The sequence below is a fragment of the Heptranchias perlo genome, chromosome 38, assembly GCF_035084215.1.
Source record: "Heptranchias perlo isolate sHepPer1 chromosome 38, sHepPer1.hap1, whole genome shotgun sequence".
NCBI classification, from domain to species: Eukaryota; Metazoa; Chordata; class Chondrichthyes; order Hexanchiformes; family Hexanchidae; genus Heptranchias; species Heptranchias perlo.
The window spans coordinates 8,973,383-8,996,768 of NC_090362.1; the positions used below are offsets into that span (position 1 = coordinate 8,973,383).

At 44.0% G+C, this 23,386-nt stretch overlaps 1 protein-coding gene across 1 annotated transcript in view; it reads left to right on the top strand.

Annotated features, from left to right (window-relative positions):
- Positions 1-23,005, top strand: part of alpk3a (alpha-kinase 3a) — a 69,710-nt gene extending 46,705 nt beyond the window's left edge. Inside the window, exons 8-14 of the mRNA XM_067973395.1 lie at positions 1,170-1,297; positions 2,656-2,691; positions 2,798-3,072; positions 3,949-4,037; positions 4,140-4,357; positions 12,939-12,987; positions 14,725-23,005. Of these exons, the coding sequence (XP_067829496.1) occupies positions 1,170-1,297; positions 2,656-2,691; positions 2,798-3,072; positions 3,949-4,037; positions 4,140-4,357; positions 12,939-12,987; positions 14,725-15,130 (1,201 nt within the window). The 3' untranslated portion in view covers positions 15,131-23,005. The remainder of the gene's footprint in view (positions 1-1,169; positions 1,298-2,655; positions 2,692-2,797; positions 3,073-3,948; positions 4,038-4,139; positions 4,358-12,938; positions 12,988-14,724) is intronic.
- Positions 23,006-23,386: the final 381 nt, after the last annotated feature.

Below are 23,386 nucleotides of genomic sequence, written 5' to 3' on the forward strand. Positions count from 1 at the left end.
AAACATTCACTCCCTTCACCACCGGCGCACAGTGGCTGCAGTGTTTACCATCCACAGGATGCACTGCAGCAACTTGCCAATGCTTCTTCGACAGCACCTCCCTAACCCACGACCTCTACCACCTAGAAGGACAAGGGCAGCAGGCACATGGGAACAACACCACCTGCACGTTCCCCTCCAAGTCACACACCATCCCGACTTGGAAATATATTGCCGTTCCTTCATTGTCGCTGAGTCAAAATCCTGGAACTCCCTTCCTAACAGCACTGTGGGAGAACCTTCACCGCGGACTGCAGCGGTTCAAGAAGGCGGCTCACCACCACCTTCTCAAGGGCAATTAGGGATGGGCAATAAATGCTGGCCTTGCCAACAACGCCCACATCCCATGAACGAATAAAAAAATACAAATCAGATGAAGTGGAGGGGTCGAGAGGTGGTGGTGAGGTAGAGCTGGGTGTTGTCAGTGTGCGTGCAACCTGACATCATGTCTTCAGATGATATGCTGCCCACATATAGGAGTGACTAGCACCACTGTACTTGAGAAAATATCTAAGGCAACATTCAGATATGTAAGTGGGTACAGTTAACTTGGGAATTCTGATGTTACTGAATTTCTGTTACATTTGCTCCCAGGTCCAACAAACTGGGGAAACTCTGTTAACTCTTCCTGTCACTGCAAGCCATGCAACTTTGAACCCGTGCTTTAACAGGAGGTTGCTCTTCTGCTCGAAAGGGAGCCACCTCCCTTCACCACACCTCCTACAGAAGGACCTCCATTGACCCCTCTGAAAATGAGGACGTCTTCCCAACTGTGCTCATCACACACATTTGTGTCCAAAGTAATGTGCACATCTTATCCTCACACCAACAATGGAGCTTCTGATGCCATCTTAAGGTCACATTAATGGTGCATTCAGACATTAAGGGGAAAGGTTAGCTTCATACAGGTATTTGTGGCCAAACCTCCCTGCCGTTGATGCTCTCTATAGAACACCTCATTGAGCTTGGAGCCTCAGTCCTGCTGCAATTTCTAACTGTGCTGCAGGAAAATAGGTCAGTAGAGGAGACGCTGGAATTTTCCCGTTCTGGTGAATGGAATCTGCCTGCTTTCTTGGCCTGAGGCTTTCACTGCCAGTGCAGACTAATCATTTCCTTGTTGCATTTTTCAGCGCTGGCGACGAGAGTCAGTTAGCACTGGCAATTGTACAGGCATCGGCGAAGGACTGTGGAGTTTACAGATGTGTCGTGGAGAATGAATACGGCTCTGATGCCACTGATTTCCTCTTCAGCAACGAAGGTAAGTGAAAATGTTCGGCCTGTTATTGAACTTTACAAAGTAGTACACAGTGTTTGGATAAAAGGGTACGGTGTTGCTGTACTTGGGTGTCTATAGGCAAGCTTGGTTATTTAAGCCACCAGCTGTCAGAAAGCTTTCCTGAAACCGCCACACTGGTAACTGTGGCAACTCTTAATCTGAGCAGTTGCAATATGTGCTGCAGCAAGAATCATTGCAGTGTGGTTAATACACGTATATTAATACCAGTGGACATATCAGCAATTCAAAAATATTTTCAAACTTGCATAAGGAACTGGATATATACTTGAAAAGGAAAGATTGGCAGGGCTACGGGGAAAGAGCAGGGGAGCGGGACTAATTGGATAGCTCTTTTAAAGAGCCAACACAGGCTCGATGGGCCGAATGGCCTCCTGTGCTGCATCGTTCTAGGATTACCACATTTTCTGTATCAGATGTGGCAAAATGTCACTGGAGCACTGCTCCTTTAATGGGCAACCAACCATTCGTCAGGCTGACGCACCAGTTCTCACTGGGCATACCAGCCGCCAATCCTACTCATAGGCTGGAGAAGCAGGAGTCACTCCTCCAGTCTCATTCTAGTCCCGCCCCTACATTTAGCTTGTTTGTGGTGGGTGGCTGTTCTAGCCCATATAACAGCAATAGAAAACTCAACCGTGGCTCAGTGGTAGCACTCCTCTGAGTCAGAACATTGTGGATTCAAGCCCCACTCCAGAAACGTGAGTATATAATCCAGTGCAGTACTGAGGGAGAGCTGCACTGCCAGAGGGGCCGTCTTTTGGATGAGACATTAAACCGAGTGTAAGGAATCTTACAACACCAGGTTATAGTCCAACAGTTTTATTTGAAAATCACAAGCTTTCGGAGGCTTTCTCCTTCGTCATGTGAGTGTCGGATTCCTTGAAAATTACCGCATGTATCGTCCACATGTACTGAGGGAGAGCTGCACTGCCAGACTGGCCGTCTTTTGGATGAGACATTAAACCGAGGCCCAGTCTGCCCTCTCAAGTGGATGTAAAAAATCCCTTGGCACTATTTTGAAAAAGAGCAGAGGATTTCTCCAACATGTGTCCCGGCCAATATTTATCCCTCAACCAACATCACTAAAAACAGATGATCTGGTCATTATCACATTGCTGTTTGTGGGACTTTGATGTGCGCAAATTAGCTGCCGGGTTTCCTACACTACAACAGTTACAGTACTTCATTGGCTGTAAAGAGCTTTGGGATGCCCTGAGGTCTTGAAAAGTGCTATTTAAATGCAAGTCTTCCTTTATTCTTTTTTGTGTATAATGTTGCTGTTTTAAATGAAAATCTAACTGGTTTGTTTGTTGCTGCAGTGTTGTCTGGCTTTATTTCAAGGGAAGAAATTGAAGGTAAGATACAAACCCCCATTTACCCTATTGACATTTCCTTAATAATCATAGCTCCGTCATTGTTTATAATCCAGCATGCCCACGTCGCTTTGGTTCTGTGTTACAGTGGGCGAGGAAATCGAGATGATGCCCATGCTAATTACCAAAGGTCTAACTGACGCAGGATTCTGGGGCAACAAACTCTTCGGCAGAATTATGATAAAGGAGCTGAATTTTGGTGATGGATTTCGGCGCAAAGCTAGTCGGGTGAAGGTTATTTATGGACTAGAGCCGATATTCGAATCTGGTGCTACTTGCATTATCAAAGTGCGGAACTGCATTTCTTATGGGACCAAACGTGAAAATGGCCTTATTGAAAGCAACCATGATATCACTTTGCAGGTAAAGGGTGTCTCTTATTCGAGATGATTAATTAGGTCTTATTATATCAGAATGGATTCTATTGTGACTACCTGTGGAAATTACTGCTCGTTTCCCCATCTCCTTTGGTAGGGTTGGTATTCTGGAAGGATGAGATCAAGGCCTTCTTAATCCAAACGTATCTTGTTGCCTTGACAGACTTGCCATGTTAATTAGTTCCCTCATGCTGCCAAGCTGAGTAACTCCTTCAAGACAATTTTCCTGATGTGATTAGCACTCATTGTTTAAGTAAAAAATACTTTTTAACAAATATCAGCAGAAAGGCTCATATAAACAAATGGATAATATTTGAATTTCAAAAGCGTCTGGATAATGTCACTCACTTCACAATGGGACATACTGTTGGCATGCATGTTTCAAATAGGGTTCTGTTGGCGAATATCACCCTTCAAGAGTATTCTTTTGGTGATATTAATTTTTTTAAATGTTCCAATAACCCCCCCGCCCCATACAGTGAAGTTTCTCCTAACACCGCTTCTCACTCTCACTCCCAGCAGTGCCTCCCTGACCAGAGGAAATAGTCTTTCCCTATTCACTCAATCAAACTAATTCAGAATTATAAAAATACTCTATTAAATCTCCTTAGCTTTCTCTGCCATAGTTCCAGTATCTCAAGTCCCTCCTCATTATAACTATAGTTTTCCATCCCTGGCATTGTCCTGGTGAATCTATGCTTTAAGACTTTAATGTTTTTACCATGATGAGACGGCAGCGGTGGTGACAACGGCGGCAGTGACACCGGCGACAGTGACGGCGGTGGTGATGACGGTGGTGGTGATGATAATGAAAACATTTTGCATCTATCTGGGAGGGGACTAAAATTTTTGTTATTTACAGGAATGTAAGCTTCAAAACACAGCGAGAGAATACGGTAAAATATTTGCAGCTGAGGCTCGGGTGATTGAAGACTTTGGCCCAGTGCCAGAGTAAGTGTTTTGATGCACTACGAATTCTGTTATTTGCATATGTTTATTTTCAAAAAGTTGTCTGTCAGTCATTTGTTGCTTACTTGGATTTTGTGTTTTCAGGATAATTCCATTGCATTTGCTCTATCGCCCTGCCAACAATATCCCTTACGCAACTATCGAGAAAGATTTGAATGGCCAATTCATGAAGTATTGTATGGAAGACAAGAGCAAAAATCTGCCAGAGAAAAGTGGCTCTGAAATTGAACAGAAGTGTCACACCTTTCAACACTGGATTTACCAATGGACAAATGGCAATTTGCTAATAACTGACTTACAAGGTAGGGTTAAAATTACACCGTGCAGAACAGATCGGATTGCTATCAAAGTCCCCTCCCAGGGCACTTGACAATTACAGATTAATTACTGACACCCCTGAAATATAAAGCTACATCAAATAGACATCTTGACCGTAAATACAGACCAATCTTTAGAGCAATATAAGTACAAGACCCATGATCACACTCCCTTACTGTACATTCAAACTAATTCACATGACCCTACTCTGCAGCAACATAAATACAGCCCATATTCATATATCTGTACTGTACAACAACAAAAACACAAAGCCATTACTGGTACCTTCTTTATAATAGCAAACACACAGCCATCGCTGGTGCCTCCTTTATAATAGAAAACACACAGCCAATTCTGGTGCCTCCTTTATAATAGAAAACACACAGCCATCGCTGGTGCCTCCTTTATAATAGAAAACACACAGCCATCGCTGGTGCCTCCTTTATAATAGAAAACACACAGCCATCGCTGGTGCCTCCTTTATAATAGAAAACACACAGCCATCACTGGTGCCTCCTTTATAACAATGTAAACATGGAGTAATTAACGATGCAGCCTGTCCTGTAGAACAATGTTAATAAATCACTAATACCTCTTCTATTGTTATACTGAACAGCAGTGTAAATACAGACTCATTAATGGCCTTCCCTTTGCTGGGCACTAATGAAAATTTACCTCCCGTCACTGATAATGAGTATAGGTCTCTCCAAATCAAACGGAGGAGTGCAAGATTATGACCATGAGTTAAGAATGGCCATGGTGGGTTATTATCTGCAGTGTACACAAAGCTCGCGTTAACACTGCAATATGGTGGGAATTACTCCTCGAGTTTGGCTGCTTTACAATTTCATTGAGACAGCGTGAAGCAAAAGAACGCTTTGTTAGAGTGGCTCACACATTTTGGAGAGTATACTGAGCGCAAGGGATCCCGGAAACGGACCAAGCTGTGAAGGATATTCATAGGTAACCAGTGTACTATGAATGGGGTAAGTGGTGTTTCTTTTTCAGTGATGTATCTCGTGCAGTCTTGTTAAATTATTTTTAGTGGACACGTTCAAATCTGTACAGTGCCACATCTGGGCACATTGTTAAAAACATGCAGGGAAAGTATTCTCTTGTATCTTTTTAGAATTTGTCAATAACCATTTCAAATTTCTGGAACGTGCATCCATCCATGTGATTTCTCTATCCGTGTATTGATCTAATTCCTTGCCTGATACAGTTGTTGTCTATGTGTGCTCTCATCCATCTGAGAAAACTGGTGGTTGAAAGCGTCTAATGTGCCTCAGATCCCTGCACATCCAGTAGCAATGGGTCCGTATTATTTGGTGTTTTATTGGGACACTACATCCCATTTTCCAGGTTGTTTACTGGCTATGTTTTTAGCCACATTCCTTGCTATCTAGTATCTAAGTGCCCATCCAACCAGGCTTTGAGTCTTTGCATCTGACCAAGGTCATTGGCAATCTAGGTGCCGATGGGAGCATCCATGCAGGCTATTGGTTGCTTGTTCCTCCATCTGAGATACCTGGTAGTGCCATGTCTATGTGTTCCTGTGTCTGTACCCCCTCACACTGTGGTGTCCATGTGTTCCTGTGTCTGAACCCCCTCACAGTGTGGTGTCTATGTGTTCCTGTGTCTGAACCCCCTCACAGTGTGGTGTCTATGTGTTCCTGTGTCTGAACCCTCTCACCGTGTGGTGTCTATGTGTTCCTGTGTCTGAACCCCCTCACAGTGTGGTGTCTGTGTGTTCCTGTGTCTGAACCCCCTCACAGTGTGGTGTCTATGTGTTCCTGTGTCTGAACCCTCTCACAGTGTGGTGTCTGTGTGTTCCTGTGTCTGAACCCCCTCACAGTGTGGTGTCTATGTGTTCCTGTGTCTGAACTCCCTCACAGTGTGGTGTCTATGTGTTCCTGTGTCTGAACTCCCTCACAGTGTGGTGTCTATGTGTTCCTGTGTCTGAACTCCCTCACAGTGTGGTGTCTATGTGTTCCTGTGTCTGAACTCCCTCACAGTGTGGTGTCTATGTGTTCCTGTGTCTGAACTCCCTCACAGTGTGGTGTCTATGTGTTCCTGTGTCTGAACTCCCCCACAGTGTGGTGTCTATGTGTTCCTGTGTCTGAACTCCCTCACAGTGTGGTGTCTATGTGTTCCTGTGTCTGAACCCCCTCACATTGTGGTGTCTATGTGTTCCTGTGTCTGAACCCCCTCACAGTGTGGTGTTTGTGTGTTCCTGTGTCTGAACTCCCCCACAGTGTGGTGTCTATGTGTTCCTGTGTCTGAACTCCCTCACAGTGTGGTGTCTATGTGTTCCTGTGTCTGAACCCCCTCACATTGTGGTGTCTATGTGTTCCTGTGTCTGAACCCCCTCACAGTGTGGTGTTTGTGTGTTCCTGTGCCTGAGATCCCTGGCAGTCTGGTGGCTGTGTGTTTCTCCATTGGAATTGCAGTGTGTTCTACTGGTTGTAATATGAGAATTCTCTGGTGGCTGATCATGCCTGGGCACAGGAATAGGTAGAAGAACAGATTGGTTGAAATCAGGTAAGAGTACAAGCTGAACTTTTGAATGTTCCATTTACAGACTCTAATCTGATTCTGTCAGTGCCTCACCACTAAAGTAAATAGTGTTAACTGCTTTGGCTCCAGTCTCTTGCTGACAGCTGTAAGAATTGTGCATGAAAAGTTATCTGAAGCACATGTTACTCCTTGTGGAAATTCCGTCCTTTTTAAATGACGACCTGCAAGGATGGAGATGAAATCAGGTCAATAAAACCTCAAGTCCTGTTCCTGTCAGTTAATGGAAGTTCTTCAACCAAAAATAATGTACAAGTGAGAACCAGGCTGAATATAGAAAGTACAGAGGAGAAGTGAGAAAGGAAATTAGAAGAGTAAAGAGAGAGTATGAGAATAGATTGGTGGCTAACATAAAAGGGAATCCAAAAGTCTTCTATTGGCATATAAATAGTAAATGGGTAGTAAGAGGAGGGTTGGGGCTGATTAGGGACCAAAAAGGAGATCTATGCATGGAGGCTGAGGGCATGGCTGAGGTACTAAATGAGTACTTTGCATCTGTCTTTACCAAGGAAGAAGATGCTGCCAAAGTCACAGTAAAAGAGGAGGTAATTGAGATACTGAATGGGCTAAAAATTGATAAAGAGGAGGTAATAGAAAGTCTGGCTGTACTTAAAGTAGATAAGTCACCCAGTCCGGATGGGATGCATCTTAGGTTGCTGAGGGAAGTAAGGGTGGAAATTGTAGAGGTGCTGGCCATAATCTTCCAGTCCTCCTTAGATATGGGGGTGGTGCCAGAGGACTGGAGAATTGCAAATGTTACACCCTTGTTCAAAAAAGGGTGTAAGGATAAACCTGGTAACTACAGGCCAGTCAGTTTAACCTTGGTGGTGGGGAAGCTTTTGGAAACGATAATCCAGGACAAAGTTAATAATCACTTGGACAAGTGTGGATTAATAAAGGAAAGCCAGCACGGATTTGTTAAAGGCAAATCGTGTTTAACTAACTTGATTGAATTTTTTGATGAGATAATAGAGAGTTGATGAAGGCAATATGGTTGATGTTGTGTATATGGACTTTCAAAAGGCGTTTGATAAAGTGCCATGTAATAGACTTGTCATCAAGATTGAAGCCCATGGAATAAAAGGGGCAGTGGCAGCATGGATACGAAATTGGCTAATGACAAGAAACAGAGAGTAGTGGTGAACGGTTGTTTTTCGGACTGGAGGAAGATATACAGTGGTGCTCCCCAGGGGCCGGTACTAGGACCACTACTTTTTTGATACATACTAATGACTTGGACTTGGGTGTACAGGGCACAATTTCAAAATTTGCAGATGACACAAAACTTGGAAGTGTAGTGAACAGTGAGGAGGATAGTAATAGACTTCAAGAGGACATAGACAGGCTGGTGGAATGGGCGAACACATGGCAGATGAAATTTAATGTAGAGAAGTGCAAAGTGATACATTTTGTCAGGAAGAACAAGGAGAGGCAATATAAACTAAATGGTACAATTCTAAAGGGGTGCAGGAACAGAGAGACCTGAGGGTATATGTGCACAAATCTTTGAAGGAGGCATGACAGGTTGAGAAAGCGGTTAAAAAAGCATACAGGATTCTGGGCTTTATAAATAGAGGCATAAGCAAGGAAGTTATGTTGAACCTTTATAAAACACTGGTTCAGCCACAGCTGGAATATTGTGTCCAATTCTGAGCACCGCACTTTAGGAAGGATGTGAAGGCCTTGGAGAGGGTGTAGAAAAGATTTACTAGAATGGTTCCACAGATGAGGGATTTCAGTTACATGGATAGACTGGAGAAGCTGGGGTTGTTCTCCTCAGAGCAGAGAAGGATAAGAGGAGATTTGATCGAAGTGTTCAAAACCATGAAAGGTTTAGATAAAGTAAATAAAGAGAAACTTGGTGGAAGGTTCGAGAACCAGAGGTCACAGATTTAAGGTGATTGACAAAAGAACCAAAGGCGAAACGAGGAAAAACTTTTTTACACAGCAAGTAGTTATGATCTGAAAGGGCGGTGGAAGCAGATTCAGTCATAGAGTCATAGAGTCATAGAGTTATACAGCACGGATAGAGGCCCTTCGGCCCATCGTGTCCGCGCCGGCCATCAGCCCTGTCTACTCTAATCCCATATTCCAGCATTTGGTCCGTAGCCTTGTATGCTATGGCATTTCAAGTGCGCATCCAAATGCTTCTTGAATGTTGTGAGGGTTCCTGCCTCCACAACCCTTTCAGGCAGTGAGTTCCAGACTCCAACCACCCTCTGGGTGAAAAAGTTCTTTCTCAAATCCCCTCTAAACCTCCCGCCTTTTACCTTGAATCTATGTCCCCTTGTTATAGAACCCTCAACGAAGGGAAAAAGCTCCTTAGTATCCATCCTATCTGTGCCCCTCATAATTTTGTACACCTCAATCATGTCCCCCCTCAGCCTCCTCTGCTCCAAGGAAAACAAACCCAATCTTCCCAGTCTCTCTTCATAGCTGAAGCGCTCCAGCCCTGGTAACATCCTGGTGAATCTCCTCTGCACCCTCTCCAAAGCGATCACATCCTTCCTGTAGTGTGGCGACCAGAACTGCACACAGTACTCCAGCTGTGGCCTAACCAGTGTTTTATACAGCTCCATCATGACCTCCTTGCTCTTATATTCTATGCCTCGGCTAATAAAGGCAAGTATCCCATATGCCTTCTTTACCACCTTATCTACCTGTTCCGCCGCCTTCAGGGATCTGTGAACTTGCACACCAAGATCCCTCTGACCCTCTGTCTTGCCTAGGGTCCTCCCATTCATTGTGTATTCCCTTGCCTTGTTAGTCCCTCCAAAGTGCATCACCTCGCACTTTTCCGGGTTAAATTCCATTTGCCACTGTTCCGCCCATCTGACCAACCCATCTATATCGTCCTGCAGACTGAGGCTATCCTCGCTATTTACCACCCTACCAATTTTTGTATCATCAGCGAACTTACTGATCATACCTTTTACATTCATATCCAAGTCATTCACAAACAGCAAGGGACCCAGCACCGATCCCTGTGGTACCCCACTGGCCACAGGCTTCCAGTCACAAAAACAACCTTCGACCATCACCCTCTGCCTTCTGCCACTAAGCCAGTTTTGTATCCAAAGTGCCAAGGCACCCTGGATTCCATGGGCTCGTACCTTCTTGACCAGTCTCCTGTGGGGGACTTTATCGAAGGCCTTACTGAAATCCATGTATACCACATCCACTGCGTTACCCTCATCCACACGCCTAGTCACCCCCTCAAAAAATTCAATCAAATTAGTCAGACATGATCTTCCCTTGACAAAGCCATGTTGACTATCCCTGATTAATCCTTGCTTCTCCAAGTGGAGACTAATTTTGTCCTTCAGAATTTTTTCCAATAATTTTCCTACCACTGATGTTAGGCTCACTGGCCTGTAGTTCCCCGGTTTTTCCCTACTTTCAAAACGGCATTGGGTAAATACTTGAACAGAAAAAATTTGCATGGCTACAGGGAAAGAGCAGGGGAATGGGACTAACTGGATTGCTATTACAAAGTGCCAGTACCGCCTTCATGGGCCGAATGGCCTCCCATGCTGTAACCATGCTATGATTCTATGAAGATGAAAGGGGCTGATTTCCCTGTCAGTATTTTCCAGAGAATGGCGAACTGGAGAAGCTGGGGTTGTTCTCCTTGGAACAGGGAAGGTTAAGGGGAGATTTGATAGAGGGATTTTGACAGAGTAAATAAGGGGAAACTGTTTCCAGTGGCAGACGGGTCAGTAACCAGAGGCCACAGATTTAAGGTGATTGACAAACGAGCCAGAGGCGACATGAGGAAACATTTTTTTTGCGCAGCGAGTTGTAATGATCTGGAATGCACTGCCTGAAAGGGTGGTGGAAGCAGATTCAATAGTAACTTTCAAAATGGGAATTGGATCTATGAAGGGAAAAAATTTACAGGGCTATGGGGAAAGAGCAGGGGGATGGGACCAATTGGATAGTTCTTTCAAAGAGCAGGCACGATGGGTCGAATGGCCTCCTCCTGTGCTATAACTACTATGATATGAATGCTTATTCCATGGGAATTAATGACAGGATTAAGGGTCCGAGGCCTGATACCCTGGGTCTCCTCACCCTTGAAGTAGGCCTGTAATTTCCTGGGCCTCCCCCGAGGGGAGAGGGAATGCCTTTGCCTGCAGTTGACACTGGCACACGTTCCCAAGTAAGTAAGGTGGGAGGGGCAGTCCCTAAAGCCCAGCCTTGTTTTCTTGTATTTTCGCAAATGTAGGGTGCCCTGAAGAAGTAGGCCATAGCCTTTATCCCCACTCCAACTGGAGGATTACAGATGCGCAGGCCACAGTCAAGCAAGTTGTTATAATCTGGAACGTGCTGCCTGAAAGGGCGGTGGAGGCAGATTCAATAGTAACTTTCAGAAGGGAATTGGATAAATACTTGAAAAGGAAACATTTGCAGGGTTATAAGGAAAGAGCAGGGGAGTGGACTAATTGGATAGCTCTTTCAAAGAGCCGGCACAGGCACGATGGGCCGAATAGCCTCCTTCTGTGCTGAATCAATCTATGATTTCTGACAAGCTTCTGGTGATATGGATCTCCATTCGAATTCCGGACTCTTGCGTGTCCATTTTGCATCAGCATGAATGATCAGTTGGAAAAATCTACCCTTACGAAGTCTAACCCTCCCTAGTGCCTAGAGGGAAAACAGCAGCATTGAGCCTCGAAGCCCAGAAGAGCTGCTGTGTACTTTTTCCTGCATTGGGGAAGACCAAATCTTAGGACATTTGAACGCTGGTGAAAGAGGTACTTTGGGCCGAAATTCCTCCAGGGTTCTGCTGGGTCTTTGCCCTTTCATAGCTGCCCTATAAGGGCCGAAACCTCCGCCTGTCCCTTAGAAGGTAAATAATGGTGTGTTGACCTTTATTGCAAGGGGGTTGGAGTACATGAATAAGGAAGTCTTGCTGCAATTGTACAGGGCTTTGGTGGGACCACACCTGCAGTACTGTGTACAGTTTTAGTCTCCTTAACAAAGGAAGGATATACTTGCCTTAGAGGTGGTGCAACAGAGGTTCACTAGATTGATTCCTGGGATGAGAGGGTTGTCCTATGAGGAGAGATTGAGTAGAATGGGCCTATACTCTCTGGAGTTTAGAAAAATTGAAACATATGATTCTGAGGGTGCTTCACAGGGTAGATGCTGAGAGGCTGTTTCCCCGGCTGGAGAGCCTAGAACTAAGGGGCATAGTCTCAGGATAAGGGGTCAGCCATTTAGGACTGAGATGAGAAGAAATTTCTTCACTCAGTGGATTGTGAGTCTTTGGAATTCTCTATCCCTGTGGGCTGTGGACGCTCAGTCGTTGAGTATATTCAAGGCTGAGATCGATAGATTTTTGGACTCTAGGGGAATCAAGGGATAGGGGAATCGGTTGGGAAAGTGGAGTTGAGGTTGAAGATCAGCCATGATCTTATTGAATAGCGGAGCAGGCACGATGGGCCGTATGGCCTATTCCTGCTCCTATTTCTTACGTTCTTATAATGGTCATCGGGCGGAGCCAGGGGGGCCAGGATTCTCTAGGCTGGGACTTCCTGCTCCTCAGGCTCTAGTGGGACTGGAGTAGTACTGACAGTTGGTACGTCAATGAGTGGAGGTGTACTGGCCTCCACAAGGGCATATGTGGCCCTCGCTTGTGCTGTCCAGGATAGACAAGCAGTCTGGACCCCCTCCCAAGAGTTTAAATGTTCTTCAAAACAACTTTTCCATATCAGTCCCCTTGCTGAGGGGGTCGATGGGACCATGGCTATGGTTGGGGGTATAGGGGCATGGGCAACCAACCAATGGGAGATGCTGTGCCCACCAGACCACTGAGTTGCCCTTCCACTGACTCTACAAACTCCGGTGGGGTCGACACTGGAGGCCGTGATCCCAGCGTAATCGCCTGGATTGTGACCCATGGAAATTAGAGTGTCTATTTCTTTAAAAAGAATGTGGCAGCGCAGTTAACCGTTTTGTTTTCTGTCTCTTTACTTATCTGTACAGGAGTGGGACTGAAGATCACAGATGTGCAGATTGCAACAAATTCCAAAGGGTAGGTCAAGGTTGTGATTCATCCAGTTCACACTTAGTCGCAGTAGAACACCACTTTCATCTCTGAAACCTCAATTTGATTCCAGTCCAGATTGAAAGCCTCCTCTCTCTGCCATCTGTAACAACAACAACATCTTGCATTTATGTAGCACATTTAACATAGTAAAACATCCCAAAGTACTTCACAGGAGTGATTAGCAAACAAAATTTGACACCGAGCCAAATAAGGAGATATTAGGACAGGTGACCAAAAGTTTAGTCAAAGAGATAAGTTTTAAGTGCCGATTTAAAGGAGGAGAGAGAGGTAGAGAGGCGGAGAGGTTTATGGAGGGAATTCCAGAGCTTAGGGCCTAGACAGCTGAAGGCATGGCCGCCAATAGTGGGGCGAAGGAAATCAGGGATGCACAGAAGGCCAGAATTGGAGAAACTCAGGACTGCCGGAGTGTTGTAGGGCTGGAGGAAGCTCCAGAGATGGGGAGGGGCGAGGCCATGCAGGGTTTTGAAAACAAGGATGAGAATTTTAAAATCAAGGTAAGTATAATGTAAGTGAAATGTCTTTGGCTAATCTCAACCCATTGCTCTAGGACAAAACTGACTGCAATCAACCCAAATTGGCACTTAAAATTGGCAAGAGGGGAAAAAGAAAAACAGCAAACGCTAGAAATGTACAGAAGTTTGATTGACATCTGAAAGGGGAAGATTGGTCAATGTTGACTGGCATGATCCTTCCTCCTAACAGCTCTGGCAAAGAGTCACATCCAGAACGTTAACCCATCTTCTCTTTCAACTCTGATTGACCAACTGCAATTCTAGCAATTTTCTGTTTTTATTTGATTTCAGCAGCTTCTTTCAGAGAGGCTTCATCGGTGTGGGAAATGGAAAAATTCATACTGGCGCAGGAGCAGACAGTCTTCTGAAGTAGGGGAGACGAAGGCACCTCAGGAAGGATATATTGGCTTTGGAGAGGGTTAGCGCAAATTCACCAGAATGATACCGGGGCTTAGAGGGTTAAATTATGAGGCCAGGTTGCATTGACTCGGCTTGTATTCCCTTGGGTATAGAAGATTAAGGGGTGATCTAATTGAGGTGTTTCAGATGATTAAAGGATTTGATAGGGTAGATAGAGAGAAACAATTTCCTCTGGTGGGAGAGTACAAAACAAAGGGACATAATCTTAAAATTAGAGCTTGGCCATTCAGGGGTGATGTCAGGAAGTACTTCTTCACACAAAGGGCAGTGGAAATCTGGAACACTCTCCCTCAAAAAGCTGTCCAGGCTTGGGGTCAATAGAAAATCTCAAAACTCAGATAGATTTTTGTTAGGCAAGGGTATTAAGGGATATGGAACCAAGGCGGGTAAATGGAGTTAGGATACAGATCAGCCATGATGTAATTGAATGACAGAACAGGCTCGAGGGGCTGAATGCCTTACTCCTGTTCCAATGTTCCTATGGCACGTGGCTTGGGAAGAGTAGAGGGAGCTTTATGCTCATCTCTCGTTGCTACACCTGACCTGACGGTGCTTGATGCTAACACTGCAAAAGCATTGATTTCCGTATGCTTGATGAACAGAAGCATTCACACATTAAAGCAAATCATAATTAATATATAAAATATTAATGGAAGAATGTGCATGTAAAAGTTAGGCCTGTTGATTATGGGAGGAGGAATAGTTTCACTCAGTTCCCTCCCCCTCTCTGTGTGTAGTGTTGAAAATTTAATTGGATTTATTTTTGCAGGTATCAAGGTCTGACAGGAAACTGTTCTTCCTCAGTTATTGAAGAGTTTGCCACTGCCCATCAGTGCAATCGCCACTGTGAGGCACTGGGACTAAAGTCATTGAAAAGCATTGACAATCTCCAACCATTTAAGCCTAAGACGTCCAAGAGTCCACTGATGACTAGGAAGGCTCACTCAACTCAGTCCAGCCCGCAAGTCCAGAGGAAGGGCCAGTCCAGCCCGCAAGTGCAGAGGAAGGGCCAGTCCAGCCCACTGGTCCAACGGAAAGGGCAGTCAAGCCCACAGGCTCCTCGAAAGAGTGCGACAAGCCCCAACACCGTACGGAGAGCGGGCAATGCAGAGGATGCCCAGCAAACAATAAAACACAGAACTGTGGAGATCCCCAAGTCTGTCAAACTTCGGTAAACATGTTGGAGCCACAGTTCATCGGATGACGGCAGGGTATCAAGCACTTTTTTTGGCAAGAAATTGTTTAATGTGGAAAGATTTGAGTCAACTGAGGGATACAAGAAACCAATGAAAGTTAGTGTCATCGACAATAATGTCCCCGGGTACTAAACGTCCACAAGGACACCCCCCTCCCGTAGGTTTTAAATTACAAGTAAGATCAGAGGTGGGTGACACTGAGTTAACAAGTGGTTCTGGTGATAGCATAAACCATGAGAACGAAGCTTGAGTGTTTTATGAACATCAGCTGAACCCTGAGGCTTGGCCATTGAACTCAAAACACCTGCAATTTGTTGTTCTTGATAATATATAGTGTATGATTTATTCTTGTTTTTTAATTGGCTTTTGAATTTTTGGCAGCAAAGTGGACCTCTGCGGCAGGCATGCTGAGGTGGTAAGACATAGGTGAAAAGGCGTTAAAGACGACAGCTACTAAGACCCTAAAGGTACACTGCGCTACATGATGGGTACTTTAGTATTACGAGTATTTTTTTTTGGTAACAGATTACGGGTAAGTAAACTATCCGGTATATATTATAATTAGCCGGATGGAGGATTACCTGGGACCATTATTGGGAGATTGACACAAGTTTTGTATTGATTTAAGGACAACAGTTCAAAATGCTGGTATTAGTTTGGTTTGTGTTTTTTTTTGCAATGACTGAAGAACTCAACTCTATTGGAAAACGTCCCTGATCGAATAATGAAGAGTAAGTAATAAGGACATTTGCCGAGGTTGTTAACTGCAGTGTACAGGCTGATTATAGCTTGCTAATTTGGGTGATCTGGATCAATCTGTAGCTAGAAAACCAATGCCGAACGATGCCATGTGCACACGTTAATGCATCTCTTCTCAGAATGCTCCTGTTCTGGATCATGTAGTGTTGGAATACCACACATTTCCTAGTCCCACTTTCTGTGCAAACAGGCCACCCCTAAAATCTTACCTTCTCGCTGTCCGATTAAATTCGACTGGGGAGGATCACAAGTGTGTGGAGCCCTCCTGATCGTCTGTCCATGTGTTTAAACAGGATGGAAAATCAAGAGGGACCCATTGCCAGGGTGTGATCCTCCCCGCCTGACTTTCCTCTTGGCGTTGCGGCCGAGGGATTCACAAGGCTCAAGGACAATAACAGGAAAGTCTGCTACATTGTCTTCTCACCCCTGGGACCTGGATTCAGGACCAGCTGAGATTGACAGGATTATCATTAATTTTGTCACTGATGGCCTAATTTAAAATGGCACTTTGAATCCTGGTCCCAGTGGGCAGCAGAGCACAGCACAAACTTGAACTGACTGGCACTAAACTGGTAGCCCCACTCATAATGCACTTTTATATTAATGTGTACAGGATCACAAGATAGACACAGATGAGGGAGGCCATTTGGCCCATCCTAGCTTATCCATTCAGAATAAAATTCCTACATCCCCGCCCCCACATACACACCAGTCCCATTGACTCCTGATACGCAGATCTCGTGGAGTTAATGGCACTCCCCAGTACGCATTGCCGAACCTACATTGTTACACCAGGGGTGCAGGTCTGTTGTTATCTCCTGCGTGAAACAAGTGTCAGACTCCAGGTGTAGAAACAGATGAGCGACATGGAGATTGTTCTGATGTTGCTTTCCTGGTGTTCCGATTGCACCGACCCACAAAGCGAAGCTGCCTGTTGGGAGCCCACCAGAATAGCTGGTGCGGCAAATTAAAATGTCACACTGGCATGACAGTTAGGGATGTTCCTCTGAGGTTGAGATCGAGGCATGTTGTTGGGGCAGAGTAGAGGGGACTGGACTCTAGCATCTAGCAACTTGTCTACTTGACCTGGGAGTGCCGAACGCTGACATCAGCTGGAAGAGTAAAGGTGGGAAATCCTCCAAGTCCCACCACTGACATATTTTAACTTGCTGAGCACAAACGCTCAGCCAGAATAGCTTGAAAACAGAACTGATCACGTGAGCCAAAAGTTTGACTCGAATGCCCACATTGGGTACACATCCCTTGGCTCAATGCTGAGGCCTAGTTAAACCGTACAACCTGTCATTAGGAGGGCAGAAATTCTGATTGGCGAAGTTCACAGGTTAACTCCTGCCTAACATAGCACACTCAGGAATGTAACACGAGCGCATTAAGCATTCAGACAGGACATTGGTCGATCGGGATTTCTACCCTATGGCGTCACGGAGATTTGGCATTGATGGTCTTGTTGAGTGATGTATTTAACCAGCATGTCTACTCAGGGTACAATATATTGGCTTTTCTGGTCTAATGGCTTGAGATATATCTTGGGAAGGAGCAGCTATTTCCAAATCCACATCTAGCATACGGATTTGCACTGATATGGAATGGTGGTAAGATCCAATTCAAGCAGAAGTGGGTGAATCTGGGAGAAGAGAAAGTAATCACAATTGGCCTGGTTTGGAACCCACTTTGGATCTCACCCCCTGCTGTTTCCTGGGATGCGGTGTGGCCATCAGCGCTTTGTACCGCAACCATGGGACTGAGCAGGACTGATTCTGGAGCTGTACCTGCGCTAATGGTGCAGCATACTGTGGATACCAATACAAGTTTGTACTTGTCGTGATGGTGAAATGCACATTTTATATATATATGGAAAAAAGTTTTTAAAAAATGAAAAAGTGTTGAGATTTCGGAGTGAGCATTCTATCGGTAAGTGATCGGGTCATCCTACAGACCATAGAGCTCTTACTGGGTTTATCAGTAGAGCTAGGGGAGGGGGGGGGCGGGGGATGGGGTTTTTTGCATCTTTCTTTGCTGCTGCTGTATAGAGTAAAACAACACTGACCCGAACGCTATCACCTCAAAGGTGTCTGCTGAGTGCCATTTGCATGCAATCAAAAAGGCTTGGCACAATCATTAATGACCACAAGCTGGAGTTGAAAACCCTTCCACTTCACCTTTCAGATTATTGACGATTTGTACAATTGGGATAGTGAGTCATTAGGTTCTGATGGCAGTAGCTATGTGTTTGGCTAAATACGTACCAATGACAAAATAGAACGGGTGACGTAGGAAGAGCCTCTGTAAATATACAGAAGCTATTTTTCTTGAAGTCTTGTGTGCTGTTTACATTTAATGAACAGATCAGTCGATACAATTCTATTCCAAGTAAGGACTAAAACTGTTTCTGAGAATTTCCTACTGTTGTGCTACAGCTCCAATATACATTTAACGAACGACCTGTCCCTGCAAAACCAGGTCAGTGGTACAAATAAAGTAAGAGCCAATGGGCGTAATCCCAGATATCTTAGTGATGCTTTTCTTTCCTGTTCTGGGCTGTGTGTGCCCTTGGCTTGTCTCTCCAGTCGGGATGAGTCCACTGACTGACAGGCATATCAAGAACACCATTGTATAAAAAGGAACAGATTCTGGATACCAGTGCATCTGTTGGATTACTTCTGTCATGGGCAATTGTGAAGCTGAAATGTTTTTTTTCCCACACATTGCTAAGCTTTGCTAAAAATGACACCTCTCCTGGAATGAACTGCTTTTGTGCAACTGAGAATTGTGAGTGTGTTGCAGCCCAGCTTGGTGTAGAAGAATCTACTAGAGATTATATTCTTTCAATTTGTTTCTTTCAATATTAAACACAGCTTTAAACATTAATATTTTACCTTCTGTATATCCATAATGGCTAGAGGTATAAATACAATGGTTTGAGCAAAAATCTACACTTCTGTTGTGCTTTTACGTAGGTACAGGAATAGGCCATTCAGCCCCTTGGGCCTGTTCCGCCATTCAATCAGATAATGGCTGAATTGTACCTGATCTTCATTTATCGGCCTTTGACCCATATCCTTCATAGCCTTAGCTAATAAAAATCTATTGATCCCGGTCTCGAAAGCTCCAATTGTGCCCCAGTATCCACGGCCTTTTGGGGGAGAGAGTTCCAGATTTCTACTACCCTTTGTGTGAAAAAGTGCCTCCTGATTTCATTTGTGAATGGCTGATTAATTTTAAGATTATGTCCCCTTAATGGATTCTGGATTCCCCCTCTAGAGGAAATAGTTTCTCCATACCTACCCTATCGAATCCTTTTATCATTTTAAACACCTCAATTGTGCTAATCAAAGTGAGGAATGCTAGTGCCATTCCAGGCACTCAGTGTCAGCATCAGGCACTTCCAGGTCTGGTAAAGCACAGACTGATGCAGAGCAAAGCTACCTTCCCTCTGCCCCAACAATGTGCCTCGGCTCCCAACTTAGAAGAGCGCTGTGTACTGTACCAGCGTGGCACTTTTACATGTCCCACAGCAACCACTGTTGGGCTGTCAGAATGATACTGCCAATTAATGCCAAATTAGCTTCGTTTTGTGCCGTGTCCATAGAAACTTGATTAAGATTGCCCAAACCCCGTTTCACGTAAGACCCTTAAAGCCAACAGAGTGAGGAGACTCCTCACCTCATCCGTTTAGACTAGAATTGAACCAAGGTTATAACGTGAAGAGAGAGGGAATTAACTTCTGCTGATGTTCTCCGAATCATCAATTCTGGGTTTTCATTGACTCTTCCACCAAAGTTATGGCGGACGATTGGACGAACCTCCATGGAAATCCCCTCCCTCCCCACAGTGTCTAACCCACTGCACCACTCCGTTCCTCAAAACACAAATTTTAACTCCTTATAAAAGTTTTTCTTGAAAGACTGAATATAGCAGCTCTTTACCTAGAATATCAATTGGGCAAACAAGTCCCATCTATTTAGGGTACAAGTTTTTACAGTGTGGACCAAGAAATATAAAACTTAAGAGAATATTAACCTAATTTGCATTTTCCTGCTTTATATAATATTTCTGCAACAGTACTTAGGTTACCATAAGATTCTGCTTAAATAAGCATGATTAAATTCAGGACTTTTGTTCCAAATCTCCCACTAAACTTGAATAATGGTATAGTCCTATCAGAATTTCTTGCTCTTTATATGCACACTTATCAACCATACATGTATATGTGTATGTGCACATATAGACACAATTTGTATTTACATAGTGCCTTTAACGTAGTAAAATGCCCCAAGGTGCTTCAAAGAGCGTTATTAGACAAAAATTGACACCGAGCCAAAAAGGGAGACATTAGGAGAGGTGACCAAAAGCTTGGTCAAAGAGGTAGGTTTTAAGGAGCATCTTAAAGGTGGAGGGAAAGATGGAGAGGTTTAGGGAGGGAATTCCAGAGCTGAAGACACGGCCGCCAATGGTGGGGTAAAGCAAGTGGGGAATGGAGAAAAAGCCAGAGTTGGATAAACGTAGAGATCTCGGTATGTTTTAGGGCTGGAGGAGGTTACAGGGATAGGGAGGGCTAAGGCCATGGAGGGAGTTGAACACGGTGATGAGAATTTTAAAATCGAGGCATTAGTGGACTGGGAGCCAATGTATAGAGAGAGAAAGAAGTTTAATTTGAGACATGTAACTTCTTGTATTTCCTAAATAAGCAACCCACTGACTATAATAACTTGCATTGTTTTTCCTGTCAAAGTTACCTCAAAATTAATATTTATACTGTTTTAACCCTTTTATATAAATAACTACAAATTTCCGATACCATCAGTGCTCCTTTATAATGGCTTCCTATCTGTTAGTGTTGAAGATCTTCTGTATTTTTCCATCACTGGACAGGAGGGATCACAAAAAGCAAGTTTTGGCATTTTGAGTGAATGGCCAGTCAATCATATAAAATTCTGGGAGTTATTTGCAGAGAGTTATACTGATTTGTTCAGGGAGTTTAATTGCTTAAAACAATGGCATTGGTACCATTGAACTGAGATTACAGTAGACCGCTCCAGTTGAAGGAGCCTGTTGGGCCTAATAGCCACCTCTGTGCAGTAAATTCACTGGTTCCATGATGCATTATGGTTGTTGTAGTCTTCTGCCTTTGTTGATCTTTTTCACTCAGCCAACAGAGGGAACGCTCTGGGAAACTCCATTAACTCACATGCCAGGCTTCTCCAAGAGGCACAGGCCCCTGGCAGAACACGGTACACCAAGATTCTTGTATAGGTAAATGTAGTCATTTTCTTGTTTATTAAGTAATCTTTAATACCTTTATTATGTTACAAACCTTATTTCTAGCATCAAGTTCCTCCGCTTAACGAGGAACCAATATTGTGGCTAAAAGGATATTCAGAAAGTATTTGGAACGGTTCATTGATTCCCCCTTCTGCTTCCTCTTATTGGTAGTTGTCAGTTGCTGATTGGCAGTTTTTGTTCCCACTTGTGATCTGCTGATTGGCAGGACCTGTACCTGTTAAGTCGTGATTGTGTCGTTTTATCAATATGAAATCTCACTTAATTGAGTACAAGTGTGACACAGAAATTTGCATGAATTATAAAGTGTGGCAGCTGAGGTGTGACATCTGATTCAAGACTTTGAGATATATTCTAGCAGATCTCCCATGGCATCCATAGACCATCAGAGGAAACATCACCTCTTTTACCTGTGTTGCAGCTTCCTTGTGTGTCTGCTCTTCTGATTGCGTGTGTGTGTCTCCTTTTCTGTTTCTCTCCATTTCTCTTTGGTTCCTCTCTTATCTTTCTGTCTCTTTCTCTTACTTTGTACAGTTTTCTCTGTTCTCTTCAGCTTCTCTGTGCCCCTTATATTGCTTTGGTGGGTGGTAGACAGTAGGGGTAGGAACTAATGGGTGCTCAAGGAAGATGGTAGGGGAGAGAGAGAAGGAAAAGGTAAGGGGGTTGCTGGGAGGGGGAGGAATCAGGCAGTGCTTTAGGCCAGTAGGTCACTGGTGTGTTTTGGGCTCTGGGTCTCAGCTGATGATTGGAGGGAGGAATGTTAGACTCAGGTTGTATTGTCCATTGGCAAGTGCAGAGTAACGACGGGTGAGGGAGGAGACCAGGGGCGGGATGCGTTAGGAGGGAGAAGGAAAGATTGTTGGGGGGGGGACAGGAAGGAATGGGTGATTGGGACAGGAGGTGCTAGGAGTGAGAGGGAAAGGGTGAGGGTCTGGCATTCAGGGCAGGAGCAGTAGTAGGCAGGTGAAAGGGTGAGGCATGGGAAGGAATAGGAGGGAGTTGGAACATTGGATTCCGCGCTCAGCCATAGATCTGGGGAAAGCCCTGTTATTAAAAGTCTTTCCAATTTAAGTGAGAGGAAAATCTGGCAGACAAGATCGCACGCCTGTAGTAGAGACCGCCCCCCACTGATTTTCCAATATCCATCCTGTCCAGGCAATCCAATACATAAGGTGCAGGACCAGGAAATTTTACCCCAAGGTGTTTAATTTTTTGTGCACTCCTTTCTCATCACTCCCAAACTGTTTGAGAATGTTTTAAAATCAGGCTTGGTGTGGGAAAAAAAAACACTTTTCTTCACAGTGGTCTAATGTAAGCATTGACTGCTATCTGATCGAAACAACTATGTTACATTAATATTGTTTAGACTATTCCTGCTCAACTGTGACTGAAATACAGTGGAACCCCCTTTATATAGGCATAAAATTTAGCATCTCATGGTTTCATTATAAGAAGAGTTTCGTTATATGAAGAATTAAATGAATAACTAATTCCACTGGGACTTCTGAAATGTTTCACTGTTTGGGAGTTTAATTATCAAGGGGAGTTCTGTTACAAAAGAAATTTCATTCTAAAGGGAATTTTGTTATACAATTTCATTATGAGGCATTTCATTATAAGGGGTGTTCCATTGTAACAATTTCATTATAAAGAAAGTTTGATTTTCAATGTATTGACTGTTAATAATTATGATACGGAGGTTGCTATGCACATCCCTCGAACTCAAGTCTTTTCAAATTCACATCACTGTGTATCACACTAAGATTAAAGAAATAAAATATTGTCCAACTGAAATTGCATTAATCAAGTTTTTCTTTTAGTTAAAAAGAAATTAGTTCAAAAAAGTTCAAACAATGCATTTGAAAGGAAAATAAATCGAACTGGAGGCTGATCATACAAGGAGCTGGAAAATATGTATCCCCAAAATAGTTCCAGAACTGATCTATCTTCTCCATTCTTTCTACCCATCAGTGTTCACTCTCCAACTCCCTTTCCTATCCCCTCCATTCTGCTCTGCCCAAGCAGAGAATTGACAACTTAACATCTTAATAATCCTTAAAGGTAACGCAGTCACACTGTAACAGAATGTAAACAGTAATTGTCAGTGATTGACGGTTGTTTTGATTCAATATTCAGCAGCTGTGCTGGTTCAGTTTGAGTTTTGAGCTAAAATGA